At 41.8% G+C, this 24,740-nt stretch overlaps 1 protein-coding gene across 5 annotated transcripts in view; it reads right to left on the bottom strand.

The window, feature by feature from the left end:
- Nucleotides 1-6,545: 6,545 nt before the first annotated feature.
- Nucleotides 6,546-24,740, bottom strand: part of ZNF592 (zinc finger protein 592) — a 70,260-nt gene continuing 52,065 nt past the window's right edge. For all 5 annotated transcript variants that reach the window (XM_036735600.1, XM_036735603.1, XM_036735602.1 and 2 more), the window contains 6 exons: nucleotides 9,966-10,142; nucleotides 9,453-9,612; nucleotides 9,045-9,347; nucleotides 8,418-8,530; nucleotides 7,665-7,800; nucleotides 6,546-7,135 (listed from right to left, as the gene is read on the bottom strand). In XM_036735600.1, the coding sequence (XP_036591495.1) occupies nucleotides 6,641-7,135; nucleotides 7,665-7,800; nucleotides 8,418-8,530; nucleotides 9,045-9,347; nucleotides 9,453-9,612; nucleotides 9,966-10,142 (1,384 nt within the window). In that variant the 3' untranslated portion in view covers nucleotides 6,546-6,640. The remainder of the gene's footprint in view (nucleotides 7,136-7,664; nucleotides 7,801-8,417; nucleotides 8,531-9,044; nucleotides 9,348-9,452; nucleotides 9,613-9,965; nucleotides 10,143-24,740) is intronic.

The following is a 24,740-nucleotide window of genomic DNA, read 5'->3' as shown; positions in this document are numbered from 1 at the left end:
TGTTAAACCTTCCAAACACACGAAGACAGCTAGCATGGTCTTCTGAAATCTACTCTTCTCCAGGGTAAATAACCCCAGATTCTTCAACTTGTCTTCATACAGCACAAGGCCTATGCCTCTACAAGCTTATCATACGCTTCCATTTTCAGCCTCTCCTCAACCTCTAATCAGTTTCTTTCTGTCACTGAGGTTTCCAACCTCTGAGTCATTCTTAATTTCTCCCATTCCTTCACTCTCTCATAGCCAATCGGTTGCCAAGTCTAACTGATTCTTTGTTGTTGTTCAGTCATGTCCAACTCTCTATGACTCCAGCTGGAGTTTCTTGGCAGAGATACTGGAGCGGTTTGCCATTTCCTTCTACGGCTCATTTTACAGAAGAGGAACCGAGACAAACAGGGTTAAGTGACTTGCCCAGGGTCACACAGCTTACTGATTCTACCTTCACAAACTTTTCATTCCCACAGGTATAACTGGAGTTCAGGCCTTATCAACTGTCTCCTGGACTATTTCAACAGCCTTCTAATAGAATTCCCAGCTTCTAGTCTCATTGGTCCATCCTTCTCACAGCTGCTAAAATAATCCTCCTAAACTTCAAGTCTGACCATGTCACCCATGTGTTCAAAAACCTTCTAGGAAAAAAAAACAAAAAAACCCAAACTCTTTGACTCACTTTAAGGCACTTCACAATCTGGCTTCAGCTTTCCTTTCCAGGACTATTTCACATTATTACTCTTTATACACTCTACATTCCACTACACAGGGCCTATTTGCTTTCCCCCCAAATCTAGCATTCTCCCACCTGTTAGTATTTTATCCTGTGGTTCTATACAGGCAGGTCCCCCATGTCTGAGACATGCTCCTTTCCTACTCATCTACATCTCTTAGAACCCCCAAATTCCTTCAAAACTCAGCTCTCCAGGGCCACCTCCTACAGGAAGCCTTTTTGATCTCCCTAATTGTTAATGTTTTCCTCCTTCGCAAATGGTCAGGTATAGACTAATCTGTTTACATATTGTATCCCCCATCCCCACCCCAATGGGATATATGTTCCTTGAGGACAGGGACTGTTTTTATTTGCATCCTTAGCACCTAGCATGGTGCCTTGAACACAGCAGATACTCTAATAAATGTTTACTAGATTAATTTGGAAGGCCCAGAGTACCCTGCTCCTTCTTTCCTCAAGGTCATGCGATGCCCTACTCAGATGGCACAGACTGAGGGTAGAGATGAAGGGCCCACCTGAGGAAGGCATTTTGGCTTCCCACGTAATACTCTTCTACTTTTATCAGTACACCCTGCCCAAGCCCCTGGACCCATTTACTTCATTCTCCCCTAGATTCCAGCCCTGGGATAAAAACGCTTCTTCTTTCTCAATCCTCCCAAAAAATAGTAAGTCCTCAGCAAATGCTGGCTGTTGGGATAAAGGATGGATACCTTGCATTTACCAAACCTTCTTAGGTATTGCAGTCTATGGATCAATAATTTACTAAGGAACATTAAACTATCAGAGTCTGCAACGAGTGATTATCCTGGGAGTATTTGTTGTTTCTTAGCAATCATGTTGTAAGAATTCAATTGCAAATTACAGGAACTGGCAAAAATCTGGGAACAGCACAAGATGAGGCCAATATAGAAAATGATGTTTGATTTTGAAGGAACAAGAGGTCAACCTGACCCAGATACTCCATTGTACTGAAAAGGCCCAGGAAACAGACAGGCTTGACAAAAACAAACAAACAAACAAACAAAAAAAACCAGGTATTGGCCAGGCATTTCAAAGCTGTGAAAGGCTTGAAAACGTCAAAAAAAAATCAGACAGAGAGTGGATAGTCAAGAAGTGGGCTAGGAATATTTTGAAAATGTATCTATTTACTTCTCTCTCACACACACACACACACATACACACACATATGTATATATGATATACAATTATATTTGTCTTCAGAAAGGACTCTTATTTTGTTATACTTAACTCTCTGAGCCTCAGTTTCTTCATTTGTAAAGGATTTGGATTAAATTATCTCCAAGGTCCCTTCTACATCTATGAACTATAAGACAAGTAAATAATAGCTGGACAGATTTAAGACACTCAGGGACTCAAGAGTAATAAAATGTGTCCCAAGGGACCTTAAAGTTCATGCAACCTCAGAAAAGCCACTTACATCTCTCTGGGCCTCAGTTTTTTCATTTTTAAAATGAACGGGTTGGATCAGATAACCTCTGAAGTACATTCCAACTCTAGATCTATGCTAAGTACTAGGCCTGGGGTTCTTAACTTTTTTCGTGCCATGGACCACTGTTATTAGTCTTGTGAAGCCCATGGACCCTTTCTTAGAATATTTTTTTTTAATCTATGATGGAAAGAAATGCTAAATTCAGTTAGAGATTAGTGAAAATAAAAGATGTAATTTTTCCCCCTATTCAAGTTCATGGACCCTTATCCATTGGACACAGATCCATGGATCCCAGGTTAAGAACTGCTCTAGGCTAACCTCATTTTATAGATGAGGACCTGAGACTCAGAAAAGGAAACTATTTTGCCTGAGGTCACATGGCCAGTAAGCAGTATAGCACACACATCTGAAATTAGCTTCCATTTAGATGTATTACTCAGTTTGGGAGTGTGAAGTACACCAAAACTCAGCAGCCTACAATTAGAAATAAGATAAATTCAAGACCTCTAACTGAAGGAAAGTCAGATTAAGGAAGACACAATTCAGAGAAACAGAACCCAAATGTGAAATACAAGGCATTCTTCCATTCAAAAATCCACTTTGGAATCAGAGAATAGGTGTCTACTAGGAGCAAGTGGGCCTGAATTCATCCCAAGGAGCACCTTGGACTGATATGCCTTTCCATTCCCATGTGAAGTAAGGTACCATCAAAGTCTCCTCAAGGATTTTAGGAAACTCCCACCATTTTTTTTTAGAGGTGGGGTGGTCACTTGAGGTAAATGTCTTTTGATTAGGAATTACTCGTTTGTATTCTAGGTCCCAGTGCAAACCAAGCAGACTACTGTCCAAACCTTTCTATTCAGTAGATCAACCCAGAAAGGAAATTCAAATCTGCCTTCAGACTGACCCGACAACCTCTTTTTGTGTAACATCTTACAACCAGTCATGGTTGTCAAGTAGTGACAGATATCATAGGGTTCAGTCACCCATTCTAATAAAGCCTTCCTCTTCAGAGCCCACCTCCTCCAGGATCTCTTCTCATGAAGAGGACACTGATGAAGGACTGATATGGGTAAAACAGGATCTTGATTGTTAAAAGGTCTCAGTGCTGTATCTACAAGGGGACTTCCTGTGCATGTTTACCCATCTGGGTACATTGATGTTCTTTCTGCTAGCTCTTGCTAATCAGCTGCTGTGAAACCACCAGTGCTTTTTTAAATGCTTGCTCCACTCCCTTCCATTAGTACTCAACTTTTGTGGTTAATTATTGGCAAGGACCTCAGGGCTCAGTCCTAGCAGGTTACCTGCTCAAGGAGAGTCTGACTTTCTTTCCTCACCCTAAACTTTGGGCCAGCTGATTTCCTTATCTATGGATGGAGAGAATCAGAGCTCACTAGAGAGCTTTTTGAATGCTTACAGCTCAAGAAAGCCACTTCTCAGGCTGTCTGGCTTCGGTGGAAGCGAGTATCAGACTCTTAGCTTGTGTCTGCTGCTAGACCCAGCAAGGAGAGAGGTCAAAGCTTTTTCCAGACAGCAATAATGTTTAAAAGTATAAACAAAAGCAACCTCTCTGCAACTGTTGCAAGCACTAACCTTTCCCACTGCCATTAGCATTTTCCCTGAAATTTGTGGCACTTGATGAGGTTTCAAAATCTATTCCCTTTGAATCTGGAAAGGTCAAGCACATTTATCTGAGTTAATATTTTGTAATTGCTATTCAATTCCTCCCCAGAAAAGCCACCTCTCAAAACGTGATTAGCACTCATAAGAAAGGCAGTCTTGGGTCCTGTTCCCCTCCAACTCCAACACACACAGCTTATATTCTCCCTTCCAAACTGATGTTTTGGATCCAGAGACCATCTCTACACAGGCTATCTTTCCACCGCCCCCTCCACACGCCCCACCACTGACAGCTCCTTCCCATTAAGTCCTTTCTTGTAAATCTTGTTGCTGGGGAGGGGCCATACATCTCAATGATAGCTCACATTTACATTTGATGCTTCCAACACCCCTGTGAGATAGGTGCTTTCTCTTCATTTTACAGGTAAGAAAAATGAGGCTGAGGTTAATGACTTGCCCAGAATCACACAGTTACTAAGAGAAGGCAGGATTTGAACTCAGGTCTTCCTAACTCTAAATTTGGCACTCTATCTACTACATCAACTCGGTTGTCTCAAGATCTTGATCCCCCATCAGTGGAAAGAAAAAATCTGGGAACCCCTCCCTCCCACCCCGGGATCATTTGTATAGCATGTTAAGTACTCTGTGTGATGAATAGTGCTGATTTGGAACAAGAAGTCCTATGATATCTGAACCCCAGCCCTGCTGCCTTACCACCTGTGTGAACAGGGACCCCTAACCTCTCTGGGTCCCAGGTTCCACATCTGTAAAATGAGGAGTTGGATTAGATGGATTAGCTCTAAATTCACCTTTAGCTATAAATTTATGGCCTTGTATTTCCCCTTTTGCTAGATCCAAGATTATACTTTAAAATGACAATCTCAAATCTTTTCTTTTGTATAAAGGAAAGTTTGAATGCCACTTCTTCTACTTCCCCTATTATAGAGGGTTTTTAACCTGGGGTATGTGAACTTTAAAAAAAATTTTTTATAACTGTACTTTAACATAAATGGTTTCATTGTAATCCTACATATGTTATTTAAATACATTATTCTGAGAAGGGGTCCATGATACACACATAGGCCAAAGGATTTGGTGAAATGTTTATTCCCCCAGCAAATGAAGGATTTGGTGCTTCCATAGGAGCAATGTAATGGACTTCCTACATTCTGGGAAACTGCATAGGCTAGCCCAGGAAAAAACTCTGAACCAAAGTCAAAAAACTCTGCTCTTTCTTGTAGGATTTTGGGGGAAATGTCTAGGAGCAAACATCTATGGAGGCCTCATTCTTTCACAGCTCCTGGAAGATATCAAAGTGAAAGGAACCCTGAAAAAGCCTTCTTCAGCAGGTCTGGGCTAAGAAAGAATGAGGGAGCCTACCTCCAGCAATGTAAGAAGTTTTTATTTGAAATATTTACCCAGTTAACAAGTGCACTGCCAAAAGAAGGGGGGTGGATTGTGCCCCCGCCCCCGCCTCATGCCTTCTGGGTGGCAAGAGTACCAAGTCTATTCCAAAGGTTACCCAAAAAACCTTCCCCTGGTGGGGAGGGGCAAGAGAGACAGCCCACAAATATTGTGGTCAAAGCCTACATTAGGCCGAACCTCCTAACCAGCTCTGGCTACAGACAAGAGAGGAAAGACCGGTGGGGACAGTTCTTCCCTGCCCACAAGGTGGCACAGGAATTCCTCCTCATCTGTTCTCATGGTTCTTCGTACTTTCCTTATCGGACCCTAATTTGCATTGTATTTATGTGCATTATATTTATCAGACTGTAACCTCTCTGACAGCCGAAACCCTGACTTCTTTATTTGCCCATCTCCCAGAGGAACTATTACAGTCCCTCCAATATAGCAGGGGCTCATTAGGTATTGGTTGAATGGATGGATATGTAGTCAATTCAATGTGTCTGTTTACTTCTCCAGAGTAATTTATAGGGAAGCAGGGAGAGAGATGAGAGGCAACAATACAGCAAGTATGACACTAGAGACCGGACTGGGCAGAACTCTCAGAAAATGGGTTTCAGACTTCCGACCTAACCACCACCTGCCTTGATCATCATGTCTCTGATTCCCACCCTCTTGGTGGAAAAAGGAACTTCTTGCCTGAAGATTAGCTGCTTCTCTCTCCCCTCAGATGAGGTCTTAGACCTGAGGCAGGCAGGCTGAGAAAGGAACATGCTGAGGCCCCATGTTCAGAGAGGTGAGGAAGGCTGTTCAGAGAAGTAGAGCAAACAGTAGCCTGAAAGTTATCAAGCTGCAGGTTTCAACCATGCAATTTAATAGGCCTGGGAATTCATATAATAATGCACATTTGTTTGAGGGATTGCAAAAGGCATTTCCCTTACAACTCTGTAAGAAAAGTCCTTCAAGCAGCATCATTTCCATTCATGAGGTTGGCTTGCTCACAGTCACACCTTAGTAAGAGGCATTGGTGCTGGAATTCAAACCTGAATCTCTCCTAATTCCATCCAGCATTCTCACCACATACCACTTCTCCAAAGCCCATGAACTTGGAGCAGAAGATGAGGCAGAAAATGTATCAGGCCTAAGAGTATGACATTCTAAGACTGAAGAGAAGTCTCAGAGCTAGGAAGTGGGGGAGGGGATATCCTGGGAGCCCAAGTGGGGCTCCGAGCAGCTACCTATTAACCCCCTTGGAGTCTAAGGCACCCAGCGATTCTCCAGGCCAGAACAGACACTACTTTGGGAGCACAGCCACAGCCACAGCCACACACACACATACAAAAAAAAAATGGGGCACAGCTTTTTTTTATTTGTCTTCTCCACAAGGCAGGTACTAGGACAGCATGGCCCTCCTTTGCCCTCCCACATTTCAAAACCACTTGTTACACCCGAGGAGATGTCATGTGGCTATTCTGGTCCTGAGTGGCCTGTAGATGGCCTGCTGTGTCCTGCTCACAGTCCTCCTTGGAGGCCTGACCCTTCTTCCATTGGCTTTCCTCCAACCCAGCCAAGGCAGGCTCCCTGTGATAGTCCTCACACCCATTCTCATTTGTTTCCAGGGAAGCTCCTTCCCCAGGCCCTTCTCGTTCCAGCTCTTCTGCCTCCTCTGGGTCTCTCACTTTGTGAACAATGAAGAGGTGTCGGTTGAGGGAGCTTGATGAGGTGTAACACAAGCCACAGAGCAGACACTGGGCTGTGGAGCTGTCTGCCTGGTGCTGAGGTATGTGGCTCTGAAATTCTGGCCCTGAGTCTGTGGCAAAGCTGCACTTTGCACACTGGTATAGGGCCTTGAGTCTTTTGGTGGTGGGGACAGCTGCTCCATTGGTGGAGCCTAGGGCACCTTCAACTTCAGCAGCTGGTCTCTTCAGAGCTTTCACCTAAAAAAAAAAAAAGACAAAATGAAGAGAGTCCAGGGGAGAAGGTCACTATGGAATAACCCCAGTTATCACTGGTAGCCCTCTTAAGGGCACAGAATTAATTACCCTAAACCAGGCCCACATGATTACCTCCAGAACCATGGAGCTCTAAGCAACTTTCAAGGCCTTCCAGACTGTCTCTTATCTCTGTGCAGACTCCCATTTCTGTAAACAGGACCCCAGGTGTGTGTTGTGCATGTGCTGGGGGTGGTGGGAAAGGACAGGAGAGGACAGGAAGTAGTTGTGGTGGTGAACATGGAGCAGGGGATTATTGTCCCTAAAGAGAACTGTGGCAACAAATCAAGCTCCAGCCTTAGAACTTCTCTCCCTTCCAACAAGGCAGTAACACCCTGTGTGATGCTTCTGTTCCACCCATGCTCAGTTAGCTTGAAAGGCTGCCTATGTCTTCCAACAATCTCCATTTGCCTACATGGACCCATACTCAGTATACAAACTCCACCCGGGAAGCTGTCAGGTATGGCAAACTCACCCGGGAGGACTCTCCAGCAGGAGGTCTGGCTTTGGACGTCTGGCTCAAGTCTAGATTTTTGATGCCATGCATAAGGCTGACATGGTTCTCCAGCAGGGAGAGCTGAGGGAAGCTGGGCCTGTCCTCTGTGCAATACCTTCAAAAACCAGACCAGGAGAGAAGAAGAACCCGATGGTGAGTGGAAAAGGAGATGCAAACAGAAGCCACGCCCAGCCCGAGGGTTTGCCACTACAATACAAAGAAGCACTCAAAAAGCCCTAGCAGATGAAAGTGATTCTGCCAAAGCATCATAGCAACATCAACCAGGCCAACACTCAGTCTCATAGCGGACTGCACACTGAAGAGCGAGTCTTGTTCTTCTCCAGGCTCCAGCTGCTCCTGGCCACTGGATGCCCAGGAGGAGGGGTGATGGTAGTTTTCAGAGGAAAAACCAGGGATGCTCTGAGAGCTAAAAGAATATCCAAGTGCGTCACTTTGAATGGGCAAGGGACTTCCTAAGAAATAGCAAACAAGCATCCAGTAACAGGCTTTAGCAAAGCTTAGGAACTATGGACCATGCTGGGGGAGAGAACAGAGACGCCCAGTTCTCTTTTATGGCACAATCAGGGGTTTCTTCTCTGCCCTCTCCAAGGTGCTCTGAACCGCTGGGCTCTCTCACAACAGGTCCCTATATGCCATCAACATAGTTTCTTTCAACTCGTGGAATCCTCTAACCATGGCCGCTAGCCAAGAGCTACCTGACAGGGAACTCACCAACAAGTGTAAACCTTCTTGGTTGTGTCATGGTTGTTTCGGCTATGTCGTCGAAGGTTAATGGCGGTATGGAAGGAGCATTCGCACTGCCGACATGGAAAGCGCTTCACTATCTGAATAGAGGAAGCAGGACACAAAGCATCAGAGCCCGGAGAGCTGATGAAGATTTGTTTTTAAAAGGAGGAAGGAGAGGGAGAGAAGACAAGTGTGCTTTTTCTAGACCCAGTGACCCCTGTGTATTCTAAGACCCTCATATATCTGAGGATCCAACCCAGCCCAGAAGGAGAGGACTCATCCACGGGACACAAAGCTGACACTGTGAAGGATTTGAAGGGGCTCTGACTATACAGAAACAAGCTGCTGAAACTGAGGACTGTGTGGAATTCAGGACCTGGTAGTCAAGGCTTGGGTCTGGGCATCAGAATCCCTCTGACTCTCCTTGGGACCTTCTACTACCAAAGGAGCTCGAGAACTAAGAACGACAGAATATTCTGCTCTCTAGGCTCCCTGTTCTCTCAACCCATTAAAGGAACTCAGGTATATCTGTTGTTATGAAGCTGTATTTCAGCACAGATGGGACTTGATCACACTTCTCCGGGCCCCCAAACCTAGCTGCAGGACACTTACCCGGCCATGGCTCTTCTTCATATGAGATACATAGCTCTCACGATCAGGGAGCCATTCATGGCAATCTTGGCAAGTCCAGCCGGTGCTCCTCAATTTGGGCCTCATCTCAGCCTCGTTCTGGGCTTCAGCACGGCGTTCCCCAGGCCTATCCCGGCGGACTGAGGTCCGGGCACCACTCTGCCCAGCAGTACTAGTGGCCGATGGCTCGGCGGGGCTCCCGGGGCCTGGACGGCCAGAGGGTGTCTCGGTCGTAGACCGTAGGCCGGGCAGCTCTTCCACATTTCGTGGGACACCGTGGACATTCTAGGGATGGGGAGGGTGATTACTGACTGAGCGAGGAGATGGATGCAGGGTACCATGCTTGCATTGGCTCTCTGTGAACCTCCCCACCCAGGTCTCCTGACCCACCTTGACATGTTGCATCAGCAGCTGCTTCTGCGTGAACACGAGCTGACACTCAGGGCACTTGAAAACTCCCACCAGCAATTTGTTGGTGTTCTGATAAAAGTGCTGCTGCATCAGCTTCTTTTTGTTGAAGACAGTTTCACAAGAACACTTATAGATCAGTCTAGGGGAATGAGAACAAAACCAGGAGGATGACGTTTCTCTACGTAAAGGACTGCAGGACCCTGAGAGGCCCAAAAGGCACAAAGCATGAACTACTTATATCAAAGGAAGGATTACGTAACAGCTGGTAGGAGAATTTAGGTACAGGTTACCTCAGGGCCATGTGAGAACCAGAAGGACATTTGGGGATAAAAACCTCTTCCCTCTAAATTCTTTTCATACCTGCAAATGCCCCTGGCCCCTATATGGTTCTCCCCATCCTCTCCCAAGGCTCCAGACACTTCCACCCAGAATGACCCCCTGTCCCACATGGTACTTTGGCCATGCCTCCCCCTACCAGGGATATGCACTTACTGAGAGGCTTTGTGTGGCTGGGCAGGGTGCTGGGCAGCACTGTGGGCAGCAGTGCCACTAGCGGATTTGAAGGCCATAGGGCAAAATGCACACTTGTGGAAAACCTGGCAGTGCCGCTCTTGGATGTGCCTCTTCAGCAAGGCTAAGGTCACGAAGACGACTCCACAGTGGATGCACCTGGGTAGCAAAGACAAGAGCAGTCAGGCCCAGAGGATGTGCAGAAGCAGAGATGAGAAAAGGCCCAGAACTTTGCTGAATACCTTCTCCTCCCTCCCCCAACTAAAGCATCAAGAGCATGAGCTCTCCAGCCACCAGCCACATTCACAGCGAAATTCTGACATCAAAGGGCGAGGTCAAGAACACTCATCAGCAGGCCACAGTTCTGATTTCCCAGCTCTCTACACCTAATCCAAATGCTTTTTCAGATGGAGCTTAGGAACTGAGTCCACATTGGCAGGGGGTGGGGGGGGAGAAACGGGACTGGCAATGGAGAAGATACTGAAGGACAATGGACTTGGTAGAAATCAGAACAAATAAAAAAAAATAGTCCCAGGGATCGGCCGGTGTCAACAGCACGTGGTTTGCTCCGTCTCTCCAGCCTCCGGCCTCCACGGTGCTTCCTGTGGTCTGTTCTACACAAGCGGCACCAACAACATGGTGGCTCACACTAAAGTTATCTGTGTGTACGTCCTATCTCCTCTGCCCGGCAACAGAGCTGCAGCCCCAAGCACATCATAGTTGTAGAGTCATAGTCACAAGTGTAGCAGCAGCAACAGCAGCAGTAGGAGGTGGTGTGTTACTGCTCTATTAGTGGTGGCAGCAGAAGTAGTAATCATCGTAGTAGTAGTTACAGCAGTAACTGCAGTACACACACACACACATGTACATGTGTGTCTATGTATGTTTGTATCACTTTAAGGTTTGCCGATGGCTTTGCACATGCTTCACAACAGCACTGATCCCCATTTTACTACTAAGAGTCTGGGGCTGGATTTGAAGCCACTTTATCAACTTCGCTGAACTGGACAGAGCAGGCACTTTGTAAGTATTTGTAAATGAAAATAGAGAATTTAGATGGTAATTCCTTGACCCCAGCAACTCATTAGACAAAGAAAAATACAACATTACCATCAGTCCTGCGCACTATGCAACTGCTGCACCAGTAACAGAATGGTGAAAGAGCAGAACAGAGTGCTAAGAATTACATATTTTAAACCACTACTGAATATAATTCTAAATGTGAGATTCTTGTTCACTGAACAAAGAATGAACACTATTAGAGGAACTAAATATATCAATGCTGATATTTTCATTATAAATGACACCAAAAGAAAAAAGGAAAACAAAGTTAGATAGAAGAGTGGCTCACAGCTCTTCCTTGAAGAGGCAAATAAAGGTGTTGGCAAGTTGGCTTCATTACTTTTTTGAAAGCAACAAACACAATTTCATGAGACACTTGATAACTATAGTACCCATTATTAGAATCTATAAAGAGACTTTCCCTCCTTCTGTTGCAGATGAAGTATAGATGTTCTTTAAAATATTTCATAAAGCCTCCAAACTAAGTCAACAATATATAGAAAAGGACAGCAAAAAAAATGTTGGACGATATGGCTCAATATTAAGAAATAACTAAATTTGTTAGTTTATAGATAAAACCTGGTAAAGAGATCCAATTAAGCCAGATCAATGAAAAGCAATTAACGATGACTCTATGAGGACAACAAATGAAAAATGGAAAAGATTTTCTCGATTTCTATGTGATCAATCAATCAACAAGCATTTATTAAACACCTGCTATGTGAATGGCATTGTGCTCCGCATTAGGTATTCAAAAACAAAAACTCAGCAGTTTTCTCACACCATTTTCCCTATTAATGACAACAGAGCTCACCATGTTTGTATTCTTAATATTTCAGTTAGGTGGCACAGTGGATAGAGTGCCAGGCCTGGAGTCAGGAAGATCTAAATTAAAATCTGACATCAGAAACTTACTAGCTGGGTGACCCTGGGCAAAGTCACTTAACCCTGTTTGTCTCATTTTCCTCATCTGAAAAATGAGCTGGAGAAGGCAATGGCAAAACCGCTCCAGTATCTTTGCCAAGGGAACCCCAAATAGTGTCAGATATGGCTAAGAAGCAATCGAACAACAAACAACAACATTTCAGCTCCTGACAGGCTGCATGACTTGTAGGCACAAAGGAGGTGTCACAATTTTGAGGGTGTGAGGGACCAACTCTCAACTATCTCAAAGAAGGGATGATATCCATCTTTTTTTTCTTTAACTGGCAATTTAACTGTAAAAAAGAAAAAAGGCAACTATGAAAACATTGATAACTACCAAACTACATGCCTACTCTACTTTCCCATTTCTATAAGAATTTTATGAGAATAATCTTTACCCATTTGGAAAGCATGAATTACAAAAACAGGTGGGCTTTCAAAAGCAATATGCTACAAAGGACATCTTTATAGACACACGAATGAAATATGAAGAAAATGCAAGATTTTACTGGACTTACTGTTTGTTAACTATAAAAAATGGATTTGGTATAGCAAAACACTACCTTAAAGGTTCTCCTTCAAAAAAGTGAATCCCATGCATGAAGCAAAAGGAAAATTAAACAAAATTCCATGAAAGATCGACAAGAAGCAACAATTGTTTGATGACTGATTATAACCAGGAAAGAAAAAGAGATGAAGGTATTTACCACAGGCAAAGGGTGTTTAAAGAAAAGTCCAAATAGAAGAGGGATTCTCTATCAAAGCTGAAGACCTCCAGATGTTCCTGTTTGCAGATGGCATTGTGCAACATTGCAAAATTTCCTAAATGAGATCTGTAATCACTCAAAAGAGTTCAGCCTACTTAACCTCACAAAAAAAATCAAGGAGGTAAAGAATGTCTATTTTCTAGACTATGACATGCAATTGGAGGGTCAGTGTGTAGAGCCAGAGCACCATTACATATAACTTAAGGATGCATAGACAATAAAATGGGCTCTGAATGGACGAGGCGGGGAAGACAGCCTGGGCAGGGTTAGGGAGAAGAGCACCTACTCCATCTCAGAATTTGTGATAAAGAAAATTTCATTGGGCCATCCAGGTCCCTTCAATCCTTTTAACGGAGAAATCCAGATATGGCATGACCTGACATTTTGGGAGAACAACTTTTTAGGATTTAAAGAAAACAGAGGCAGGATCCTTTGAACTAAAATTCTATCAGAGAAATAACCCCAGGAGGGATGAGAAGCTCTCAGAATGAAATTCTGAAGATACAAAGAGAAGAAACAATTCTAGAGGAGAGGAAAAAGGGTAGTTGTTCATGTGGCCCAGGGCACTCACTAACCAATCCAAGTTTTTAAAAGTTACATAAAGAAGATGAAAGCAAGGATAGGTAATAGCAGATGAATACAAATAGCACTCCATTGTCCTTTAAGAACCATGTCAGAAGTTCTGAAGCTTAGAATGAGCTAGCTAGGCTGGAAAAAAGGGATTTAAAAACAAATCTCTTCTGAGAAGAGGAGAATCAACATAGGGGCAAGGCATCTGTGCAGGGCAGGCAGGATGATGATAAATGCTGATGGAGAGAATGCAGAATTGCTTCTGCTGCTTCTGTTTTCTCAGAGAAGGAGAAAAATCTTTAGACAGGAAAGAAGAGAAAAGGGGATACAAGTAGTCATAATGAAGAGTTAGTTAGAAGGAATGGTATAAAAACTAAACTAAGGCTGGAAGAGGAGGCAGCTGGTTATTTACTAAGAGTGACGGATTACAGGTAGACAACCACAGGGTACTATTTTTACCGCCCCCCCCCCCCAATGTCAAGAGATCTAGATGATGGGCTCCGGAATATCAGCATATCGAATGGAGGAAATCTGGAAGGACATGAATAAGAGCTGCACAAAGAGGGAGGAGGAGCCAAGATGGCACTGTGAAAGGAAGGAACTACTGGAGCTCTCTCACAAATTCTGTCAGATACATCTAAAAAAGTGAATCTGAGCAGATTTGAGAGAGTTGGAAGCCACTAGTAGACGGAGAGGGGTAGGAGTGCCAGGCGAGCAGCACCAGACCAAACCAAAAGGGAACAGCAGAGGAATCCAGCCAGCATGCGGGTCTGGGAGAGCACTGGGCGAGCGAAACACTGGAGCAGGAACTGGCCCAGGGTGGAAGTACTGGCTACGGCCCGCAGCGATCCAGCCCCAGGCCTCTCAGCCTAGGACAGGAGTCTGTCAGAGTGCAGAGCCTGCACCCACAGAAACACCTAACCCGGAGGCCTCCAACCCACAGTCTAAAGGTTTGAAACTCTCCTTCTTGAACTTCCGGGACGCATGTTGTGCAGGTAAAATGGCTCTTGTCCCTCCCTTGAATAAACCGAGAGAATAATACCTCAGGAGAAACAGAGGAGCCAAAAGGAGGGCTTCAGTAGCGAGAGAAGTGGGGGAGAGGGCACTTCCTGTGGTGGTGGAAGGAAACTAGTACAGGAAGAGAGGTGTCCCAGCAGCCCTAACCTCAACAGAACAACAAGAGTAACTGAGCCCCAGGGGGTGGAGCTAACTAACATCAATGCCAGGACCCCAGACTTGGCTTTGCACAGCCAGGGGAAGTCGCGGACACCAACACAGACAAGAGCTGAGACTACCTATTCTGTAGAACAGTCCTGGGGAAGAGGAGACCCCCTAGCACCCAGATCACCCCTCTCCCACAACTCATGAAATCAGAGGCCATAGAATATAAAGCCAGTGAGCACACCCACAGATTCCAACACAAGAGACTTGGGACAGAGGCCCCCTGAGCCTCAAAAACAGAGATCCACTTTAGAAGCCAAGAGGAAAAAAAAAACACCATGAAAAAACATGCTAAGAAGTCAAAGATGATTGATTCATATTATGAAGACAGGGAAGACCAAAATACCAATTCAGAAGAGGCCAGCATGGGCACTACACCCACATCTGAAACCTCAAAAGGGAAAGTGAACTGGTCTCCAGACCAAAAGCATTCCTGGAAGAACTTCAAGGAGGACTTTAAAAACCAAATTAAGGAGGTAAAAGAAAAAATTTAAAAAATTCAATGAGGAAAACAAATTTTTAAAAGGTAAAATCGTGGAAATGGTTAAGGAAAATCAGAATATAAATGGAGAAAATGACTTGCTGAAAAGTAAAATCAACCAAATGGAAAAGGAGATCAAGAAGATAAAGGAAGAAAACAAAACATTAAAAATTACAATTGGGCAAGTAGAACTTAATGACTCTATGAGACATCAAGAATCAGTCAAACAGATGGGGGTGGGGGGTGGAGCCAAGATGGCAGCTGGAAAGCAGGAACTTGCATGAGCTCCCCACCATATCCCTCCAAAAACCTATAAAAAATGGCTCTGAACAAATTCTAGAACTGCAGAACCCACAAAATAGCAGGGGGAAGCAGGGAACCAGCCTAGGACAGCCTGGATGGTCTCTGGATGAGGTCTATCATGCACAGAGTGGAGGGGAGCAGAGCTCAGCGTGGGAGGCAGCAGGACCAGCCAGATGAGGAGCCGGACAGGACAGGCCCTAGCACCCTGAATCAGTGAGCTGTGGCAGTTACCAGACTTCTCAACCCACAAACACCAAAGACAACAGAGAAGGTTAGTGGGAAAAGCTGCTGGGGACAGAGTTCACGGTTGGGCCACTGCCCCAGGGGCAGCGGGGGAGGTGCAGCTACAGAACTACAGCTGCAGTTACTTCCGGCCCCAAGCCCATGTGGTGGGAGGAATTAAGTGGCAGATCAGAGCAGGAGTGAAGAGCCTGCTGAATATTTGTGTCAGGTCCGGGTTGGTGGTTCTTGAGGAAGGAGCAGTGCTGGAGTGGCAGAGCTGGCTATATAGAAATAGCTCTGAAATCAACGGCGCATCCCCTCAAGCTTGGAACAAAGTACTCTTTGCTCTACAAGCAGTCATACCCCCACGAAAAACTCAAGGGTCAAGTTAGTTGGCTAGGAACATGGACAGGCAGAGAAAACACACCCAGATTCAGTCTCAGACTTTGGAATCTTTCTTTAGTGACAAAGAAGACCAAAACATACGGCCTGAAGAAGTCAACAAAGTGCAAGAGCCTACACCAAAAGCCTCCAAGAAAAACATGAATTGGTCTCAGGCCATGGAAGAGCTCAAAAAGGAGTTGGAAAAGCAAGTTAGAGAAGTAGAGGAAAAACTGGGACGAGAAATGAGAATGATGCAAGAAAACCATGAAAAACAAGTCAATGACTTGTTAAAGGAGACCCAAAAAATGCTGAAAAAAATACTGAAGAAAACAACACTTTAAAAAATAGACTAACTCAAATGGCAAAAGAGCTCCAAAAAACCAAGGAGGAGAAGAATGCCTTGAAAGGCAGAATTAGCCAAATGGACAAGGAGGTCCAAAAGACCACTGAAGAAAATACTACCTTAAAAATGAGACTGGAGCAAGTGGAAGCTAGTGACTTGATGAGAAATCAAGATATTATAAAACAGATCCGAAGGAATGAAAAAAAATGGAAGACAATGTCAAATATCTCATTGGAAAAACCACTGACCTAGAAAATAGATGATTTAAAAATTATTGGACTACCTGAAAGCCATGATCAAAAAAAGAGCCTAGATATCATCTTTCAAGAAATTATCAAGGAGAATTGCCCTGATATTCTAGAGCCAGAGGGTAAAACAGAAACTGAAAGAATCCACAGATCGCCTCATCAAATAGATCCCAAAAAGAAAACTCCTAGGAACATTGTCGCCAAATTCCAGAGCTCCCAGGTCAAGGAGAAAATACTGCAAGCAGCTAGAAACAAACAATTTGAATATTGTGGCAGCTTCCACATTAAGGGACCGAAGGGCTTGGAATATGATATTCCGGAGGTCAATGGAGCTAGGATTAAAACCTCGAATCACCTACCCAGCAAAACTGAGTATCATGCTCCAAGGCAAAATATGGACTTTCAATAAAATAGACTTTCAAGCTTTCTCAGTGAAAAGACCAGAGTTGAATAGAAAATGTGACTTTCAAACACAAGAATCAAAAGAAGCATGAAAAGGTAAACAAGAAAGAGAAATCATAAGGGACTTACTAAAGTTGAACTGTTTTGTTTACATTCCTACATAGAAAGATGATGTGTATGATTCATGAGACCTCAATATCATAGTAGCTGAAAGGAATATGCATATATATGTGTGTATACATATATATACATATGTGTGTGTCTATGTATGTATATATGTAGGTATATATATACGCACACAAAGGGCACAGGGTGAGTTGAATATGAAGGGATGACATCTAAAAAAATAAAATCAATTTAAAGGATAAGAGAGGAATATATTGAGAGAGGGAGATAGGGAGAGATAGGATGGGGTAAATTATCTTGCATAAAAGTGGCAAGAAAAAGTGGTTCTGCAGAAAGGGAAGAGGGGGCAGGTGAGGGGGAATGAGTAAATCTTGCTCTCATTGGCTTTGACCTGAGGAGGCAATAGCACACACACTCAATTGGGTATCTTACCCCAAAGGAAAGAAGTGGGAAGAAGATAAAAAAGGGGGGATGATAGAAGGGAGGGCAGATGGGGGGAGGAGGTAATCAAAAACAAACACTTTCGAAAAGGGACAGGGTCAAGGGAGAAAATTCAATAAAGGGGGATAGGTTAGGAAGGAGCAAAACATAGTCAATCTTTCACAACATGAGTATTGTGGAAGGGTTTTACATAATGATATGCATGTGGCCTATGTTGAATTGCTTGCCTTCTTAGGGAGGGTGCATGGGGAGGGGAGAGGGGAGAGAATTTGGAACTCAAAGTTTTAAAAACAGACGTTCAAAAACAACACAACAACAAAAAAAAGTTTTTGCATGCAACTAGGAAATAAGATACAAAGGCAATGGGGCACAGAAATTTATCTTGCCCTACAAGAGAAGAAGGGAAAGGGGGATGGGAGGGGAGTGGAGTGACAGATGGGAGGGCTGACTGGGGAACGGGGCAACTAGAATATATGCCATCTTGGAGTGGGGGGAGGGTAGAAATGGGGAAAAAATTTGTAATTCAAACTTTTGTGAAAATCAATGCTGAAAACTAAATACATTAAATAAATTTAAAAAAAAGGAAAAAAAAGAAAAAAAAAGAATCAGTCAAACAAAATCTAAAGAATGAAAAAGTAGAAGAAAATGTGAAATATCTGATTGGAAAAACAACTGACCTGGAAAACAGATCCAGGAGAGACAATCTAAGAATTATTGGTCTACCTGAAAGCTATGATGAAAAAAAGAGCCTGGTCAGTATCTTCCATGAAATCCTTAAGGAAAATTGCCCAGAGGTCCTAGAACCAGAGGGTAAAATTGTCATCGAAAGAATCCATCGATCACCCCCTGAAAAAGATCCCAAATTGAAGACTCTGAGAAATATTATAGCCAAATTCCAGAACTACCAGGTCAAAGAGAAAATATTGCAAGCAGCTAGAGAAAAACAATTCAAATATCACGGCACTACAGTCAGGATCACACAGGATCTTTCGGCTTCTACTTTACATGACAGGAGAAACTGGAATATGATATTCTGAAAGGCAAAGGAGCTTGGACTACAACCAAGGATCAACTACCCAGCAAAACCAAGCATAATTTTCCAGGCAAGGAGATGGACATTCAGTGAAATAAGGGAATTCCAGACCTTCCTGATGAAAAGGCCAGAGCTCAATGGAAAATTTGATCTCCAAATACAAAACTCTAGAAAGACACAAAAAGGTAAATGGGGGAAAAAAACTCCTAGTTAATCAATAAGGCTAATTCGTTACATCCTGATATTGGATTATTTTGGTTTTATATGTTTTATATGTATGTCAATCTTAAGAATAGTTTACTTATTATGACAACTGAAAAGGATATTCATAGACCGTGGGTATCAGTATAAAATAACCGATATAATGATAAAAATATAATTAAGAGATATAAAGGGATGGTTCTGGTAGAAGAGGTAAGGAGGTAGTAGAAAAGAATAAAATACATCACATGAAGAGGCACAAAATATATTGTAGTAGAGGGAAAGAAGGGAGTGAGAAAAGCAGTATCTGAGCTTTATTCTCATCAAATTTGGTTCAAGAAGGGAATAACATACCCTGATAAGTATAGAAATCTAACTTGTTCTACAGGCAGTAGGAAGGGAAAGCGGAAAAAGGGAGGGGGGTGGTCAGAAGGGAGGGAAGAAGTAGCAAGGGGAAAATGGTAAGATAAGATAGGGGAATCAAGAGGGAGGGTAAACGGAGGAAGGCATCAGTCAAAAGCAAAACTCTGTTGAGGAGTGGAAGGGGAAAGGGAGAAACAAAAGCATAAACAGGGGAAATAGGATGGAGAAAAAGACACAGATTGTAATCATAACTATGAATGTGAATGGGATGAACTCTCCTATAAAATGGAAGCAGATAGCAGAATGGATTAAAATCCATAATTCTACAATATGCTGTTTACAAGAAACACATCTGAAACAGGGGGATACACACAGGGTAAAGGTAAAAGGCTGGAGTAGAATATATTGTGCTTCAGCTAAAGTAAAAAAAAGCAGGGGTAGCAATCCTAAGCTCAGACAAAGCAAAAGCAAAGATAGATCTAATTAAAAGAGATAAGGAAGGACACTACATCATGCTAAAAGGTACTGTAAACAATGAAGCAATATCATTATTTAACATACATGTACCAAGTGGTATAGCAAGCAAATTCTCAGAGGAGAAGTTAAGGGAGTTACAGGAAGAAACAGACAGCAAAACCATACTAGTGGGGGACCTCAACCTCTCCATCTCTGAACTTGATAACTCCAACCTCAAAATAAACAGGAAAGAATTTAAGGAAGTGAACAGAATTTTAGAAAAGGCAGATATGATAGACCTCTGGAGAAAACTGAATGGGGATAAAAAGAAATATAGTTTTTTCTCAGTGGTACATGGCATATCCTCAAAAACTGACCATGTACTAAGGCATAAAAACCTCAAAATTCAGTGCAGAAAGGCAGAAGTAGTCAAAGCATTCTTTTCAGATCATGATGCAATAAAAATTATTTGTAACAAAGAACCATGGAAAAATAAGCTAAAAATTAATTAGAAACTAAATAATCTAATTCTAAAGAATGAGTGGGCCAAAGAACAAATCCTAGAAACAATTAATAACTTCATTCAAGAGAATGACAATAATGAGACAACATACCAAAACTTATGGGATGCAGCAAAAGCAGTTCTTAGGGGAAGTGTTATATCTGTAAATGCTTACATGAATAAAATAGAGAAAAAGGAGATCAATGAATTAAGCATGCAACTGAAAAAGCTAGAAAAAGAACAAACTGAAAGTCCCCAATTAAATGCCAAATTAGAAATACTGAATAGAGATTAATAAAATTGAAATCAAGAAAACTATTAAATTAATAAATAAAACCAATTTAAAAAAAGAAAGAAGAAAATCAAATCACCAGTATCAAAAACGAAAAGGGTGAATTCACCTCCAATGAAGAGGAAATTAATAATTAAGAATTATTTTGCCCAATTGTATGCCCATAAATTTGGCAACCTTAGGGATATGGATGAATATCTACAAAAATATAAATTGCCCAAGTTAATAGAAGAGGAAGTAAAATACCTTAATAACCCCATCTCAGAAAAAGAAATTGAATAAGCCACCAATGAACTCCCTAGGAAAAAATCTTCAGGGCCAGATGGTTTTACATGTGAATTTTATCAAACATTCAAAGAACAATTAATTCCTATACTTTACAGACTATTTGGGGAAAAGGGTGAAGGAGTCCTACCAAATTCTTTTTATGACACAAATATGGTACTAATACATAAACCAGGAAGAGTCAAAACAGAGAAAGAAAATTATAGACCAATTTCCCTAATGAATATTGATGCAAAAAATTTAAATAAAATATTAGCAAAAAGACTGCAGCAACTTATCACGAGAATAATACACTATGACCAGGTAGGATTTATTCCAGGAATGCAAGGCTGGCTCAATATTAGGAAAACTATCAGCATAATTGATCATATCAACAACAAAACTAGCAGAAACCATATGATCATCTCAATAGATGCAGAAAAAGCCTCTGATAAAATACAACACCCATTCCTATTAAAAACACTAGAAAGCACAAGAATAAACGGAGCCTTCCTTAAAATTATAAATAGCATCTACCTAAAACCATCAGCAAGAGTTACATGTAATGCGGATAAGCTAGATGCATTCCCTATAAGATCCAGGGTGAAACAAGGATGTCCATTATCACCCCTATTATTCAATTTGGTACTAGAAATGTTAGCTGTAGCAATAAGAGAAGAAAAAGAAATTGAAGGAATTAGAAGACGCAAAGAAGAAACTAAATTATCACCTTTTGCAGATTATATGATGATTTACTTAGAAAATCCTAGAGAATCAAGTAAAAAACTATTTGAAATAATAAACAACTTTAGCAAAGTTGCAGGATATAAAATAAACCCACATAAATCCTCAGCATTCCTATACATTACTAACAAAGCCCAACAGCAAGAGATAGAAAGAGAAATTCCATTAAAAGTTACTGTAGACACTATAAAATATTTAGGAATCTACCTGCCAAGACAGACACAGGGCCTATATGAATACAATTATGAAACACTTTTCACACAAATAAAGTCAGATCTAAATAAGTGGAAAAATATCAGTTGCTCATGGTTAGGCTGAGCTAATATAATAAAAATGACAATTTTACCCAAATTAATTTATTTATTCAGCACCATATCCAGAGAACTACCAAAAAATTATTTTACAGAGCTGGATAAAATAATAACAAAATTCATCTGGAAGAACAAGAGGTCTAGAATATCTAGGGAATTAATGAAAAGAAATGCTAGGGAAGGTAGCCTAGCCATACCAGATATTAAACTGTACTGTAAAGCAGCAGCCATCAAAACTACCTGGTACTGGCTAAGAAACAGAGTCATAGATCAGTGGAATAGGTCAGGTACACAAGACGCTGTAGTCAACGACTATAGCAATCTACTCTTTGATAGACCCAAAGAATCCAGCTTCTTGGCTAAGAATTCACTTTTTCACAAAAACTGCTGGCAAAATCGGAAAATGGTAGGGCAGAAACTGGACATAGACCAATATCTTACAACATATACCAAAATAAAGTCAAAATGGGTTCATGATTTAGGAATAAAGGCTGATACTATAAGCAATTTGGGAGAGCAAGGAATACCTTACCTATCAGATTTATGGAAAAGCAAAGAATTCATGACACAACAGATAGAGAGCACTACAAAATGCAAAATGGATAATTTTGATTATGTTAAACTGAAAACATTTTGTATAAAAAAAAGCCAATGCAACAAAGATGGGGGGAAGCAGAAAATTGGGAGAAAATCTTTACAACTAGTGTCTCTGATAAAGGCCTCATCTCTAAAATATACAGGGAACTGAGCCAAATTTATAGGAATACAAGTCATTCCCCAATTGAGAAATGGTCAAAGGATATGAACAGGCAGTTTTCAGAGGAAGAAATTAAAGATATCTATAGGCATATGAAAAAATGCTGTAAATCACTACTGATTAGAGAAATGCAAATCAAAACAACTCTTAGGTACCACATCTCTCCTGTCAGATTGGCCAAAATGACAAAACAGGAAAATGGGAAATGCTGGAGAGGATGTGGGAAAATTGGAACACTGTTACATTGCTGGTGGAGTTGTGAACTGATCCAGCCATTCTGGAGAGCAATTTGAAACTATGCCCAAAGGGCTATAAAAATGTTCATACCCTTTGACCCAGCAATACCACTTCTAGGGTTGTATCCCAAAGAGATCATACAAGTGGGAAAAGTTCCTGTATGTACAAAAATATTTATAGCGGCTCTTTTTGTAGCAGCAAACAATTGGAAATCAAGGGCAAGCCCATCAATTGGGGAATGGCCGAACAAGTTGTAGTATATGAATGTAATGGAGTACTATAAGAAATGGGGAGGATCTGGACTTCATAATAACCTGGAAAAACCTACATGATATAATGCTGAGTGAGCACAGCAGAACTAAGAGAACATTACACACAACCACAGATATATGGATTCTGTGATGACTAACCCTAATAGACCTCGCTCTTCTCGACAATACAATGTTCAAAGACAACTCCAAAGGACTCACGAGGGAGAGAGCTATCTACATCCAGAAGAAGAACTATGGAGACTAAATGCAGATTGAGGCAAACTGCTCTCCTTTTTTTTTCTTTTGTTTTTTTTTTTTTGTTTTGTTTCTTCTTTCTCACAATTCATTCCATTGGTAATGATTCTTCTTTACAACTTGACTACTGTGTAAATAAGTTCACTGTGAAGTTATATGTAGAAGATATACCGGATTCCATGCCATCTTGGAGAGGGGGAGGGGGGAAGAAAATCTGGAACTCAGAATGACGACGAACTGAGTGTTGTAAACTAAAAATAAAATATCTTAATAAAAAAAAAGAGGTGCACAAAGAGTGTTGTCAGATTGTGATTTGTGTTTCTGGAGGAGATACGTGGATGGATGAGGTCTATTTTGAAGTCTCAAAGTATGCAAAGACAGTTCAGGACACAGGCCTCAGAATTTGCACCTCATGTGCTGACTTGATGAGCCCCTCCTGAGGCCTCTATGTTTCTCCAGAAGCTGTAAAAAGGAATAAAGGAATGAGAAATGGAATTCCAGATGGCCATATCTTAAGAAAATAAGGTGAAGGGGCCTACTATTCTCCAGGCAGAGCAGAAAGTGATACATACTAAGTGAAGTATAGAGAACAATTTATATAATAACAATATTACTGTAAAGACAAACAACTGTGAATGATTTAAAAACTCTGACCAACAGCTCTAGAGGACTCGTGATGAAAACAGGCTACTCACCTCCAGAAAGAGAGGCAATGAACTCAGGAGTGTATACCGAAGAATACTGGGGTGGGGGGAGTTCCTCACCACATTCCTAATTTGGGCATTTGCTTTGCTTGATTACACATAATTGTAATGGGGTTTAGTTTTTTTTTTTCTTTCCCAATAGGTGAGAAAGGGAGAGGAGTGGAGAGAATACAGAACCGAAAATAAAATAAAATTGAATTTTTAAAAAATGATACATATTGATACCCATTTATTTAGTCACCCCATTTTCTCAGTTGGAAATAGGGTTTTCCTTCCTCAGAATTCTTTAAAGCATTTTAAACTTTTATGTACTTATTATGTTCTAACTTAATATTGTAGTTTTGTAGACATATGAGCTCTCTACCAATAAGTTGCTTGTTCTTTATAGGAACTATCTCATTTCTCTTTTTATCTCCTAGTGCCTATCACAATGTTTTACAAACAGTAGATCTTTTGATAAATGTTTACTGTACTCAATTATCTATGCCATTCATCTGAAGCCTACCATATTGCTATCTTTTGATGTGTACCACATCTAGTCTTCCTAAAGAGACCATAAAAGAACTATTTACTCAATTCTTTTTTTAAAATCTCCATAGAAGGTCAGCACTGAGGGCATGTAGAACCCAGGATCATACTAAATTGACAGCCCCACCCTAACCCCCAACAAGGTCAGCCTTGAGCGGTGAGTGTTTGTAAGAGTGGGAAAGAGTTCTTCTATTCCTCTATCTCTCTTAGGGGAGGGTGCTGAGGTTTGTGTGCATAAGAACAACTTCCAATCTTTTACTTGACAGTTAGCAATATCACCTTCTCTTTAAATAACTGTTCCCCCAATCACTGGTAAGCCACCATTAGAGAATGGGGCTCCACAAAATAACAGGTCACATGGCAAT

This window comes from Trichosurus vulpecula, chromosome 8, assembly GCF_011100635.1.
Source record: "Trichosurus vulpecula isolate mTriVul1 chromosome 8, mTriVul1.pri, whole genome shotgun sequence".
NCBI classification, from domain to species: domain Eukaryota; kingdom Metazoa; phylum Chordata; class Mammalia; order Diprotodontia; family Phalangeridae; genus Trichosurus; species Trichosurus vulpecula.
This window is presented reverse-complemented; position numbering and strand designations above follow the sequence as displayed.